The 14,861-nt window shown below is 37.2% G+C and overlaps 1 protein-coding gene across 2 annotated transcripts in view; it reads left to right on the top strand.

The window, feature by feature from the left end:
* Positions 1 to 14,861, top strand: part of WDR70 (WD repeat domain 70) — a 303,275-nt gene that overhangs the window by 29,707 nt on the left and 258,707 nt on the right. For both annotated transcript variants that reach the window (XM_072757062.1, XM_026016676.2), the window contains exon 5: positions 3,788 to 3,983. In XM_072757062.1, coding sequence (XP_072613163.1) covers positions 3,788 to 3,983 — 196 coding nt within the window. The remainder of the gene's footprint in view (positions 1 to 3,787; positions 3,984 to 14,861) is intronic.

Raw genomic sequence — 14,861 nt, 5'->3', positions numbered from 1 at the left:
TTCCACATTCTTGCCATTATAGTTATTTTCCATTTTGTTCTGTTTTTTTTTTTTTTTTTTTTAATTTTTTAATTTATTTATGATAGTCACAGAGAGAGAGAGAGGCAGAGACACAGGCGGAGGGAGAAGCAGGCTCCATGCACCGGGAGCCTGATGTGGGATTCGATCCCGGGTCTCCAGGATCGCGCCCTGGGCCAAAGGCAGGCGCCAAACCGCTGCGCCACCCAGGGATCCCTTGTTCTGTTTTTATTGTAGTCAATCTAGTAGGTGTGAAGTGGTATCTCATTGCAGTTTTGATTTTCGTTTCCCCTAATATCTAATGATGTCGAGCATCTTTTGATGTGCTTATTGGCCATTTGCATATAGTCCTTGAAGAAATAATGAAGTTCTGTAACCATTTTTATATATTTTTTTAAGATTTATTTATTTATGAGAGACACACAAAGAAAGAGAGAGAGGCAGAGACATAGGCAGAGGGAGAAGCGGGCTCCTCACAGGGAGCCCGATGTGGGACTCGATCCCAGATCCTGGGATTGCGACCTGGGCCGAAGGCAGGCGCCCAACCGCTGAGCCACCCAGGCATCCCTGTAACCATTTTTAAATTGGATTATTTGCCTTTCTGTTGTTGAATTATAAGAGTTCTTCATATATTCTGCTTATTAAACTCTGTATATGATTTGCAGATATTTTCTTCCATTCCATAGGTTATCTTTTCACTTTTTAAAATATATTTTTTAAAATAAACTCTATGCCACATGTGGGGCTTGAACTCACATTCTCTACCAACTGAGTCAGCCAGCGCCCCTGTCTTTTCACTTTAATAATTTACTTTGATGCATTAGAGTTTTAAATTTCGATGAAGTCCAACTTACATATTTTTTCTTTTTGTTGCTTATGCCTTTGGTATTGTATCTAAGAATCCATTGCCAAAGTATAGATCATGAAGATCTCCCCTCTTTTCTTTTAAGAATTTTATGGTTTTATATTTTGGTCATTGATTCATTTTGGGTTAATTTTGCATACGGTGTGAAGTAGGGGTCCAACTTTTTTTTTTTCTTGTCATGGCTTTTGGCTTATCTTGGTGATTCCAATATGTAATGTACATTGCAGCTTAGTTTTCTATTTTATTTTATGGATGTTCAGCAGTCATTACATGGTGATCATCTTCACCATCTTTAGATGCATGCTTGTTATATCTAAATTATTTCTAATGATAATTTTAATTTGGTTCTGGAATTCTGCTCTGTTGGCTGTATTTCATTCAGATTTATTTATTTATTTATTTATTTGTTGGTTTGTTTGTTTGTTTTAGGGGACCCAGGCATCTCCTATAATTACATATTTAATGCTTAGCTAAGCTCTCTTAAAAAGTCAGCTGAGGGGTGCTTGCTTGGGTGGCTCAGCTGGTTAATCATCTGCCCTTGGCTTACGTTGTGATCCTGGGTCTTGGAATTGGGTCCCATGTTGGGCTCCTTGCTCAGCGAGAAGTCTGCTTGTTCCTCCCTCTGCCATTCCCCCTCCTTGTGTTTCTCTTTCTTTATCTCTCTCTCTAATAAAATCTTTTTAAAAAGTCAGCTGAGGAAAATATTAGGTTTTTGACTCCTCAGATACATATTATTTCTCAGGTTCATAACTTGGTACACCATTGAATTAAGGCAAATTTTAAATGTGGAATGGTTCTGTTTTCTGTCACATTTTTGGACATAATTTAATGGACTTTGTTTTTCAGAAATTGAAAATCTGTTAAAAATTATTATTTTTTTGTCTTGTGTACATTAGAAGCAGGAAGACAGAAGTGAAACTAGAAGCTGCATAGAAGCTGATACATTCCATTCAGTTTCATGTCAGTATTAGGACATAGTCAGCCATGACATCAATATGGATTCATTTAGTTCTCAGTTCAGTGCTTATTTCTGAACGAGTTAACTCAGTTAAAACAGGTGCTAAGGATTAATATTTTAGTTTAGAGCTGTCTGTGCCCTCAATAATTTTGCATTCAGAAAGTCTGTGAAAATCTGTGATTTTTAAACTAGTATAGCTAGAATTTGTGACTTAATGATGAGAAAATTTTGGAGTGTGACTACTTTAATAAAAATCTACTCAGTCATTCAGCTGTTAGTTATTGAGTATCTGTTGTGGAGTAGGCACTGCTTTAGGCATTGGGGCTATAGCAATTAACAAGTCAAATGAGATCTGTGAGCTCCTATTGTTGTGGGGTATTTGAGGAGACAGATAACAGATTATAAACAACTACATAACCAATCAAATAAGATAATTTAGGTATGTGATAAAGATAATCGAAGTAAGATAATGAAGAAAATGGTGACTGATAGCAGTGTGTTCCATAAAGTTGAGAAAGGGGGCATATAAATCCTCTTTGAGGAGGTGATATTTGATGAGATCTGAATGAACAAAAAGGCCATTTAAAAATCCATTCCTAAAAAAAAAATAAAAAAAATAAAAAAAATAAAAATCCATTCCTGCAGAGGGGACTTGCAAGTGCAAAGACCCTCATGCTGGACCAACCTTAACCTCTTCAGTTTGAAAGAAGGCCTGTGGGGCTGGAGCCCAGGGAGCTAAACCATTGCAAAAACAAAGAGAAAACTCTCTTTGTGAAGCTTTGCCTGCTCTAAAGGTAGGAACCTTTGTATATGGACAACATGCATGTATGCATTTCCTTTGATATATTGAACTTAGATGAAAATAAAAAAGAAAAATTTCATTTTTTCTTCATTAGATATTGATTGCCTGTTATATGTTGGGTATCATTTAGATAAGGTGTTAGAGACAGCAATGAACACAACAGATTTCTGCTTTCATAGAGTTTACATACTAGACATGTTTTATTTTTTAGTTTTTTATTTATTTGAGAGAGAGAGAGAGAGAGCATGAGATGGGGGAGAGTCAGAGGGAGAAACAGACTCCCCGCTGAGTGGGGAGTCCAATTCAGGATTTGATCCTGGAACTTGGGATCATAATCTGAGTTGAAGACAGATTCTTAACCCACTGAACCACCCGGGTGCCCCATACTAGAAATATTTTAGTAGAGGGCAGTATTACTTTGAATTTTATAAAATATTTGATAGAATTAATATAATTAGGAATGTAATTCTCAACCCTTTGGGATGCGGTAGGAGGCGGAGGTGGTGACTTTCAGAATGTCTAGAGGTGTGTAATAAAGACCTCAATGAAAGTGTGTAACAGTTCACAAGTGTGCTGGGTGAAAAAACAGTTGAGAATCAGTGGGATACTCTCTAGAGTAAGATAGTTGTAGAATCCAGGGTTGCTACATATAACATTTTAGCAATTCCGCAAACTTGAATTAACAAATAATTTGTATTTCAGAAAATATATTGAAATGTTTTCTCACACAACTGGCTTTATTTGCTTCTTTGGTAAACAGTAATTGGATTCAGTTATAGTAATGAGAGACATTGGTCATCTTGGTGGTTTTCTTTCTTATGGATGTAGTATTTTGTAGTTTTTCTTCCATATTCCAGTTGTTCTGCTGGCTCTTTATGAGTTAGGATGACCTAATGGGCACTTTAATTTACATTTAGGTTAAGATAAGTAGATAAAAGAAACTTTTTACTTTAAGATAAAATAGTATCTGAGTTACACATTTAATGCTTGAATTACATATTTAACAAGTTACACATTAATTAATTAATTTAAATAAAAACACAGTTGTTAAAAGGCAAAAGCAGGGTTTCCTGGGAATTTAGTATTATCTCTAGAGTGTATTTGTTGCAGCAGAGGCAAAGAGTTTATGTTTCTGTATTTTCAGGGATACAAGCAGCAGTGAGAGTGAAGAGAGTTCTGGTTCTTCTGAGGATGAGTTAATTGGCCCTCCTTTACCTCTTAAAATGATGGAAGAACCAAGTAATCATATCGAGGAAGATATCCTTGGTCCTTTACCTCCACCTCTTTATGAAGAAGTAGAAGAAGATGATGATGATGATGGTGATTCAGAGGAGGAGGAGGTAAGTATTTCAGTAGTAATTTAACACTTCATTAGAGTAGTGTAGGGGTCAGTTTCCTGCTGTTATTTATGATTGAGAGCAAATAAAAAACAGTTTTGAGTTTACTGATAGCCCTTGTTGAAAGTACTCTAAAGGATGTACTTGAGGAATAGGGAAATATAACTCTGAAATAATAAATGGACAAGAGGAGGCAGAGAGTTAAAAAAAGGGGAGTTAATTAATAAAAATTTTGTTAAATCTACATAAGCATGTAGTGTAAATAATGGTAATGAATAATTTTAGGCTTTTTCTTTTTTTTTTTAAATTTTTATTTATTTATGATAGTCACACAGAGAGAGAGAGAGAGAGGCAGAGACATAGGCCGAGGGAGAAGCAGGCTCCATGCACCGGGAGCGCGACATGGGATTTGATCCCGGGTCCCCAGGATCGCGCCCTGGGCCAAAGGCAGGCGCTAAACCGCTGCGCCACCCAGGGATCCCAAATAATTTTAGGCTTTTTCTTAATAAGATTTTATCTATTTGAGAGAGAGAAGGAGACAGAACATGCATGAGTGGGGAGAGGGGCAGAGGGAGAGGCAGACTCCCTGCTGAGCAGGGAGCCCCACTTGGGGCTGAGTCCCAGGACCCTGTGATCATGACCTGAGTCAAAGGCAGCCCTTAGCCAACTGAGCCACCCGGTGCCCCAGTTTAGGGGAATTTAAAAACAAAGTGGATCTAAAATTGTAAGCAATAACATGGAAGATAGGAGAGTAGAATCAGTTCATTCATTTTGAAGTCCTTGTATTATTTAGGAGGAGGCTAGAGCTATTCATTAACTTTAGTTTAAGTATGCAAGTTATAATTTAAGAGTAATTGCCCAAAGAACAGAAATAAGTTGTATAACCCCCAAATAGGAAAAGAAAACATAAAACCATTGGTGTGTACTTTGTGTGCTTGATACCTGGAGTGGATAAAATTTTTAATATCACCCTCTTCTGTGATAAGTTATTTTCAGTAATGATTATGAGATGAAACAAGTAATGGTCAGAAAAGAAACAACTTTTGCAGATCCGTCACTGACTTTACAAAATGGGCCTTCTTTGCATATTCTTGTTCAATACCCAGTATACCAAATTTGTCAATTTATGTTAATTCATGGATGATCAAAGAAAGCTTTTTAAAGATTTTTATTTATTTATTTTAGAGACAGAGAGAGAGAGAGAACATGCCAGCAGAGAGGCACAAAGAGGGAGAGATAAAGAATTTCAAGCTAACTCCAGGCTGAGGGCCGAGTCCAATGCAGGGCTTGATCTCAAGGTCCTGAGATCATAACCTGAGTGGAAACCAAGAGTTGGGACGCTAATCCACTGAGCCATCGAGGTGCCCCTGATAAAGCTTTTAATTTTAATTTTGAAAAAATTTTTTCATGTGAAACATGAGATGTATGTGTGTATAATAGTGTATGCACATGTATGTGAAATTAAAAAGGCACATAGGATAAATTTGATAGTTTCATTGAAAACCTTGTTTCATAATAGATATCTGAAACTGTGGTGTTGACCACATATATATATTTTTTATTTTGATACCAATTCTAGTGGCTTTTAAAAAATACCTGTTTGGGGCAGCCCGGGTGGCTCAGCAGTTTAGTGCCGCCTTCAGCCCAGGTCGTGATCCTGAGGACCCGGGGTCGAGTCCTGCATCGGTCTCCCTGCATGGAGCTTGCTTCTCCCTCTACCTGTGTCTCTGCCTCTCTCTCTCTCATGAATAAATGAATAAAATCTTTAAAAATAAATAAATATTAAAAAATACCTGTTTTCACTAACTTGTCTTTTCTAGGAAAATACCATTTTGTAATATATTTGGTAAAAACTTCTAAAGTTGTTTTTCTGTAAAAATCAGAAAAATGGCTAGATTATGGTAAATATTGTCATCAAATGCTCTGCTTTAGAATGTTTTTGGTGAGAACAATTAGGCATACAAACATTGCCCTTTTGAATTCTTCTGCCAACCTAGTCTCCTATCTTTTGTTTTTTCTCAAATAATAACATTCAAAGAATAACAGAATGAGAGATACTCAAGTATTGTTTCTTTGTTTTAATATATCAGTTTGTGGGATCCCTGGGTGGCGCAGCGGTTTGGCGCCTGCCTTTGGCCCGGGGCACGATCCTGGAGACCCGGGATCGAATCCCACATCGGGCTCCTGGTGCATGGGGCCTGCTTCTCCCTCTGCCTATGTCTCTGCCTCTCTCTCTCTCTCTGTATGACTATCATAAATAAATAATAAAAACAAACAAAAAAAAATATATCAGTTTGTTTTGAATCTGCTGCTTAAATGCAGAAATTTGTAGTACAGCAAGGATTGGAGATATGAAACTACACTTGAAGTAAGCTTGAATGACTCAGAACATTATCTGTAAACATACATATCAGTATTTTATGTGCATGTTGCGGTGCAGACCGTATGTCAGAGTATGTATGTGTGTGTTGTGGTGCAGACTGTATAACAGGAAGTTCTCTAAATTAACTTCAGGTAGGATACAATATTTATTGAAAAATAAAATATGCCAATTTGAAGCTTTCATATATATTACCAAAACTGAGCACTAATCATAGTAAAAAACAAAATTCTAAACTGACGTTTTAGAATTGCCAGCAAATGATGATAATGAAAAACACTCATCTTTGGTTGATTTTATTATTGTTTTAAGGTTCTTTACAGAAAATGCTCCCCCTTATTGTGTGTACCACTTCCATTGCAATGCTCTTAATATGCCATTGAAGAAGACTCCATCATTCCAGTAAAAGACAGGAAAGGAGAAAAAAGAAGTAGAGAAAAAAATCTTGGTAAATAAAGATAAAAAAATAAGGTGGTAGACATGAATACACATATATCAGTATTAACAATAGATGTATGTGGACTAACTTGCCACTTAAAATTCTCAGATTAGATTTAAAAATTCGGATATAATCTGTTTACAAATGATACACCTAAAATGTAATGACATAGAAGAGTTGAAAGAGGAATAGAATATAGCAGGAAAATACTAATTGAAAGATAACTGATTAATCTTATAAAATTAACGTAAGACAAAGTAATTTTTTTTTTTAAGACAAAGTAATTTTTAAGTCATAATTAGTCTAATTAGCCAAATGAATGTCATTACTTAGTGGTAAAGGAAATAATTTATTCTGGAAAATTTGGCATTCCTTAACCTCTGAATTTAACACATAGATTTAAAGCAAAATTTGACAGAATTGGGGATCCCTAGGTGGCTCAGCGGTTTGGCACCTGCCTTCAGTCCAGGCATGATCCTGGAGTCCCGGGATCGAGTCCCACGTTGGGCTCCCTGCATGGAGCCTGCTTCTCCCTCTGCCTCTCTCTCTGTGTGTCTATCATGAATGAATAAATAAAATCTTAAAAAAAATGGACAGAATTAACAAGGAATAGACAAATCTACAGTCATGATGAGAGATTCAGAAATTGTTAAGAGAACTAGTAAGAGTATAGTAGTGAACAATACAAATGCATTTTTTTTTTAACCGAACATATATAGAACACTTATCTAATATTTTCTTTTCAAGCGCATGTGGATAAATCAGAAGTAACAGGAAGGTCACATCTAGGTCACAACATTCTGTGACATGAGAAAGATGTACATAATTATTTTGCATAGTTCACAGAGTTGGTAATATTTAATTTGATCATAAAAATGTGAGAATATTGTGTAGTGAATGTTTGTGTGCCTTCAAAATTCATGTGTTGAAGCCCTAACCCCCCACTGTGGCTGCATTTGTAGATGAGACTATGGAAGTAATTCAGGTTAAATTAGGTTGTAAGGATGGACTCTGATCTTATAGGATTAGTGTGCTTATAAGAAGAGAAACATGAGAGAGCCAGGTCTGCATATAACAAAGCAAGAAGGTAGGCATCTAACAAGCCAGGAAGAAAGCTCTCAACAGAATCCAAATTTGCCAACACCTTGACCTTGGACTTCTAGCCTCCAGAACTCTGAGAAAATAAATTCCTGATGTTTAAGCCATCTAGTTTGTGGTGTTTTGTTATGGTAGCCTGAGCTGATTAATACAGGTTTGCAAGACTGACAAGAGGCTGAAGAAAACAAAAAAAAGGCTGAAGAACAGTGAAGCCTGGGTGGCTCAGCTATTGAGTGTCTGCCTTCAGCTCAGGGTATGATCCCAGTCCAGATATCGAGTCCTGCATTGGGCTCCCCTTGAGGAGCTTGCTTCTCCCTCTGCCTGTGTCTACCTCTCTCTGTGTCTCCCATGAATAAATAAATAAACAAACAAACAAATAAATAAAATCTTAAAAAAAAAAAGAGGCTGAAGAACGGAGAATGGAGAAAAAGAAGGGTGTTGTGAACAGGAACAAAATTGCTGTAGCCAAAGCCCAGATGTATGCAAGTACATGTTATCATGGTGAAGTATCATATAATTAGTGCATGAAATATCATGTAATTAGTTTTATTAGGGGTAAATGGAAAGATGAGGCTGATGAGATCAAATCCAGAGATCAGTATGGAGTAGAGCAGCTTTCTGGAAGGCATGGAATTTGAATGAACCTTGTAGAGGGTTACATTTTAATGAGCGTGGTGGGGTAGGCCACAACCTATCTGTGAAGAGTAAATGGCAGGAACAAAGGCACAATTTACAGGGTTAGATTCTGGATGATGCAAAAATCAATTTACCTAGAATAGAAAGTTGATAAAGATGATCAGGCCTTTGACGTAGAACTGATGTGTGAATAAACCCTAAATGCAGCTATGCAGAGAAGTAAAAGCATGCTTGGATATGGGACATTGAAGCTTGTTTATAAGCTTTGGCCTTTCATGGCTATAATTCAAGCATTTCAGGAGACTGAATAATGGTTTTCTGGGTGTGTGTGTTTTTGTTTTGTTTTGTTTTCTGTTTTTCTTAAATATTTTATTTATTTGAGAGAGAGGGAGAGACTGGGAGAGTGAGCAAGCATGACCTGGGGGAAGGGCAGAGAGAGAAGGAGAAGCGGGCTCCCATCTCAAGCAGGCTTCCTGCTGAGCAGGGAGCCCAATGTGAAGCTGGACCCTAACCTGAGCTGAAATAAAGAGTCAGACGCAAAAACAAAACAAAAAAAAGTCAGACACTTAACTGACTGAGCCACCTAGGTGCCCCTATTTTTTGCTTTTTTTATAAGATTATATATATTGAGTCTTTTGAAAGTTAATTATTAAGTCTTTTTATGGTGTGCCTTTTTTTTTTTTGTCAACATAGTAAAAGAAAATGCTGATAATAGTATGAAAAGCAAGGCTGTTGATAAGTGTATTGATAACAGCTGTAATTTTATTTTATTTTCATTTTTAATTTTATTTATTTATTTAAAATTTTTTAAAGATTTTATTTATTTATGATAGAGAGAGAGAGAGAGGCAGAGACACAGGCAGAGGGAGAAGCAGAGGGAGAAGCAGGCTCCATGCCGGGAGCCTGACTCAGGACTCCATCCCGGGACTCCAGGACTGCACCTTGGGCCAAAGGCAGGTGCCAAACCGCTGAGCCACCCAGGGATCCCCAGGCACCCAGGGATCCCCTAATTTATTTTTATTTAAATTCAATTTGCCAACATTTGATATAACACCCAGTGCTCATCCCAGCAAGTACCCTCCTCAGTGCTGGTCACCCAGTTACCCCATCCCCCCACCCACAACAGCCTTAATTTTAAAGTGTGCACTAATTGATAATGCAAAGTTTATTAGCATTGTTAATGGATTAACTAAAACTTTGGAAGGGAGACAAAACAGGAGTGGGAGGTTCCTTATGTCTATTCCAATTCTCCTTCTGTTTCCCTTTTGGATACATATCATAACCAGCATTTCTAAGGCTAGGGCAGAGATGGTGGGTGAAGCAGATGACTCAGAAATTTGCCGATGTTGTGAATGTGGCTTTGCAGTGGCCTTCTTTGATTTGGGATAAATTATATTTGCCTTCAATGGAGTCCTTCAGGTTTTAAACTGTGGTTTAATAGTAGCAGATGGGTGGCAACCTTAGGCTGTTTTTTAGGTTCTGAGTGAAAATACAACTTTTCTACTACTTGCTGCATTTGATATACAAGATACTGGCAGCCTTCAGGAGTCAGGGATCATAGGCAAGGAAAATCTGGTATTACTGTCTTGAATGTGAATGTTGTGGGATCTAGACAGATAAATTAGCATGATTTATTTTAGATTATTTGCATAGCAATGTTTGGCTTATGTTTCTTTTTTTTTAAAATTTTTTATTTTATTTTATTTTTTTAATTTATGATAGTCACAGAGAGAGAGAGAGAGAGGCAGAGACACAGGCAGAGGGAGAAGCAGGCTCCATGCACCGGGAGCCTGACGTGGGATTCGATCTCGGGTCTCCAGGATCGCGCCCTGGGCCAAAGGCAGGCGCCAAACCGCTGCGCCACCCAGGGATCCCTGGCTTATGTTTCAACATTGAATTCAAATATTTCTGGCCTTTGAAGGAATCTTGTTCTTAGGACCTAGTAATTCTTAGGGCCTAATAATTCTTTGTTGATTCAAAAACTGAATTTAGTTCCTTCAGGCAATCAGTTTGGGGTAATGCTAGGCAAAATTATAAGAGACTGTTTTATGTATCAGAATGCTAGTTATATTTTTAAAGTTTGGGATATACTGATATATCCCTGATATACTTATCTTGTCCCTCCTCTCCTTGATTTCCTCTCCTTTTTTCTTTCATGCTTGGTTTCATCACCACCTTTCAATCTTTTGTGCCTTTTTTTTCTTTTTGTGTTTTCAGCCTTTTCCGTTCTACCAGCTGTTGGCTTTAAGCTTGCAAACATACTAAAATCTTCCTTAAATTCATTTTCCCTCCAAGCTAGTATCTAATTTCCTTTCTCCTCAGATGTCTCAAAAGCAGCGTCTGTTTTCCACCTCTACTTTTTCATCACATTTTCTCCTGAAATCTTTGTGATCAGTTTTTGCCTTATAATTTCACCGAAACTGTTCTCCTATAGATCCTCACTGACAAAATCAATATATCCAAATCTGAAGCCCTTTCTCCCTTCTCATTCTGTACCTCTGCAATACTGGACAATGTTGATTTCTTCTTTCTTGAAACTCTTTCTTTGCCATTTATTTATGCTATTGGTTTGCTGCCTCTTTCTTTGTTTATTCAGTATATTTTTATTTAGCACATTTTTTCAAAGATTTTATTCATTTATGAGAGACAGAGAGAGGCAGAGACGTAGGCAGAGGGAGAAGCAGGCTCCCTGTGGGGAGCTTGTTGTGGGATTTGATCCCAGGACCCCAGGATCACAACCTGAGCAAAGGCAGACACTTAACCACTGAGCCATCTAGGCATCCCTATTTAGCACTTTTTATGAGTCAGGTACTTTTAGATGTTGGGAATACAGTAATGAATAAAGCCAACAAATCCCTGTTCTGATGGTGCTTACATTTCTGCTAGTGTCTTTTACTATTTTGTATTTCCTCACCTTTCCCCAACCATCATCATTCCCTGAGGATCCATTCTTGCTTGCCTTATCATTTCATGTTTGGCTTGGGTGGAGTTTCCTACATCTTGTCCTCATGACTCCTTTTTTTATTTTGTTTTGTTTTTGTTATAGGCATGTTGCCTTTTTTAAAATTTAATTTTAAATTCAATTAACATAAAATGTATTATTGGTTTCAGAGGTACAGGTTAGTGATTCATCAGTCTTACATAATACCCAGTGCTCATTACATCATGTGCCCTCCTGAATGTCTATCACCCAGTTACTCTTTTCCCCACTTCCAGTGACCCTCAGTTTGTTTCCTATGATTAAGAGTCTCTTACGGTTTGTCTCCTTCTCTGATTTCATCTTATTTTATTTTTTTCTCTCTTATTCCTATGATCCTCTGTTTTGTTTCTTAAATTTCACATATAAGTGAAATCATATGATAATTGTCTTTCTCTGATTGACTTTGCACAGCATAATATCCATTTAGTTCCATCCATGTCTTTGCAAATGGCAAGATTTCTTTTTTTTTCTTTTTCTTTTTTTTTGCTGGCTGAGTAGTAGTATTCCATTGTATATAATACCACATCTTCTTTATCCATCTATCTGTTGATGGATATCTGGGCTCTTTTCATTGTTTGGACGTTGTAGACATTACTGCTATAAACATTGGGGTGCAGGTGCCTCTTTGGGTCACTAGACTTATGTCTTTGGGTTAAATACCCAGTAGTACGGTTGCTAGGTTGTAGGGTAGCTCTATTTTCAACTTTTTGAGGAACCCCATACTGTTTTTCCAGAATGGCTGCACCAGCTTGCTTTCCCACCACCAGTGTATGTGAATTCCCCTCTCTACAACCTCACAGCATCTGTCATTTCCTGACTTATTAATTTTAGCCATTCTGACTAGTGTGAGTTGGTATCTTATTGTGGTTTTGATTTGTATTTCCCTGATGCCAAGTGATGTTGAGCATTTTTTCATGTGTCGGCCATTTTTATGTCTTTGGAGAAATACCTGTTCATATTTTCTGCCCATTCCTTGACTGGATTATTTGTTTTTAGGGTGTTGAGTTTGATAAGTTCTTCATAGATTTTGGATATTAGCCCTTTATCTGATATGTCATTTGTAAAATCTCTCATTCTACCAGTTGCCTTTTGGTTTGTTCAGTTTCCTTTGCTGTGCAAAGGCTTTTTATCTTGATGAAGTCCCAATAGTTCATTTTTGCCTTTGTTTTCATTGTCTTTGGAGATGTATCTAGCAAGAAGTTGCTCCAGCTGAGGTCAAAGAGGTTGCTGCCTGTGTTCTTCTCTAGGATTTTGATGGATTCCTGTCTTACATTTAGGTCCTTCATCCATTTTGAGTCTATTTTTGGTATGATGTGAGGATGGTCTAGTGTCCTCATGACTTCTATTCACTGAGAGCCCTTGGAAGCATTGGTCTATCTTGTTTGAACTTCAGATCTAGCTTTCTCATGACTCATGAAACATGTCCATATTTAAGCTCCAACAAAGTTCTAAATTCAACTTCGAAGATTAAACTTGAGCTTTTATTTTCTCCCACTTAAACTTTTTCTGAAGCCGTTTAGCTTGTCTCTGCCTTTAGGATCTTCTGTTCAATCCCTTTTCCTCACTGCTTCGAGGTTAAACTATTTGTAGCACGAGTCACATTGCAAGTAATAGTACTCATTCCCTAAATGAGGGAAAATAAACTACCACATCAGGCAGGACTCCATCTGGGGATTCCTGAATACAGTTTGATTATTTTGTTGCTCAGAAACTTGCAAAGCACTATGGCTTTTTAGACATTCTACTTAGTAGAAAAGCATCCAAGTTCACATACTTGATTGGCTAAATATTTTAATAAGTATTATTGAAATTAATGGAAAAATATTTTTAAAATAACTTTTTTTTTTTAACCCAGTGGTTCTTAGTCTGAATGTAAGAATCCTCTGTGATACAATTAAAAAATATGTATGTAATCTGGAAGTGGATTCAGTAGGACTGGGGTGGACCCTGTCCCAACACCTGCAATCTACATTGTAACAAAAGGCCCTACAAGTAAGTATCTTCCCAGTTCGCCTGTCATACCACCTCTTCCCAGTCTGCTGTGGCTGCTTACTTAAATAGGTTAACTATATTACTGGTAACTCTGTAAGTTATGATCTATATCATGTATCATGGAAATTTAAAGACATGGAATATTGCTTACAAAATAACATTTCTCAAAAAGGAAGGATATGGTATTGCTGCCTTGTTTTTCAGTGACAGTGAAGCCACTTTGAAGTTTTCATGTAAGACTTATAAGAATATTCTTTCTCCCAAATAACTTAGAAGTAATATTCATTTTGATTATTATTTTGCAGAAAATATTTCTTCCATAGTATGTGGTGGTTGATATCTTTAGATGTGCTACTGTTAGTTGCTTTTGGGAAAGACATGAGAGAGATGGTAAGCTCCTGGCCTTTTGTATCATATCCATTTTTAAATATTTTTATGCTTATCTTGAATTATACCTATTAAATCATGGTCAGTGAAAGACTGTGAACAGGGAAATAGCCTAGGAGTTGAGCCAGTAGCTCTTTTTTTTTTTTCTTTTTCTTTTTATTTATTTATTTATTTATGATAGTCACACAGAGAGAGAGAGAGAGAGAGAGAGAGAGAGGCAGAGACACAGGCAGAGGGAGAAGCAGGCTCCATGCAGGGAGCCTGATGTGGGGGACTGGATCCCAGGACCCTGGGATCACTCTCTGAGCTGAAGGCAGAAGCTCAGCCACTGAGCCAGCCAGGTGCCCCACTGAATAGAATTTAAATAAAAATTTTTAAAAAGAGAGAAAAGAAAAAAATTAGAACAGAGAAAAAAATTCCAAACAGAATGATATTGAACATGAATATAAAATAAATCTGAATAAATAAATAAAATAAATCCTGAAGACCGGGGAATGAGTCCCACATCGGGCTCCCTGCGTGGAGACTGCTTCTCCCTCTGCCTGTGTCTCTGCCTCTCTATCTCTCCCTCATGAATAAATGAATAAAATCTTAAAAAAAAAAAATCTTAGTACTCTAAATAAATTCCTATCTTACCTTGTTCCTAAAAGGATTTAATGAAGTGAAATACTATAAGAAAGCATAAGTTAGGAAGAATGAAGGAAAATAGAAAAGCAAGGAACATAAAGTTAACAAAACATAGGAAGCAGAGTTCTAAGTATTTGCTAATGGGTAGGCCACAAAACCTTGTCACCTTTGTTGGTTACTTTCTTTTCCTTCTGCCTTGCATGCAATTCATTACAAGTCTGTTTAGCTCTCTTTCCAGCCAGATCATTCCTTTCCATCTCCATTACTACCATCTTAGTGAATCCAATATCACTCCAACAGCAGTAGCCACTTAAGATTGTCTCTCAGCTTCCACTGTTAACT

This window comes from Vulpes vulpes, chromosome 4 (genome assembly GCF_048418805.1).
Source record: "Vulpes vulpes isolate BD-2025 chromosome 4, VulVul3, whole genome shotgun sequence".
In the NCBI taxonomy this organism is placed as follows: domain Eukaryota; kingdom Metazoa; phylum Chordata; class Mammalia; order Carnivora; family Canidae; genus Vulpes; species Vulpes vulpes.
This window is presented reverse-complemented; position numbering and strand designations above follow the sequence as displayed.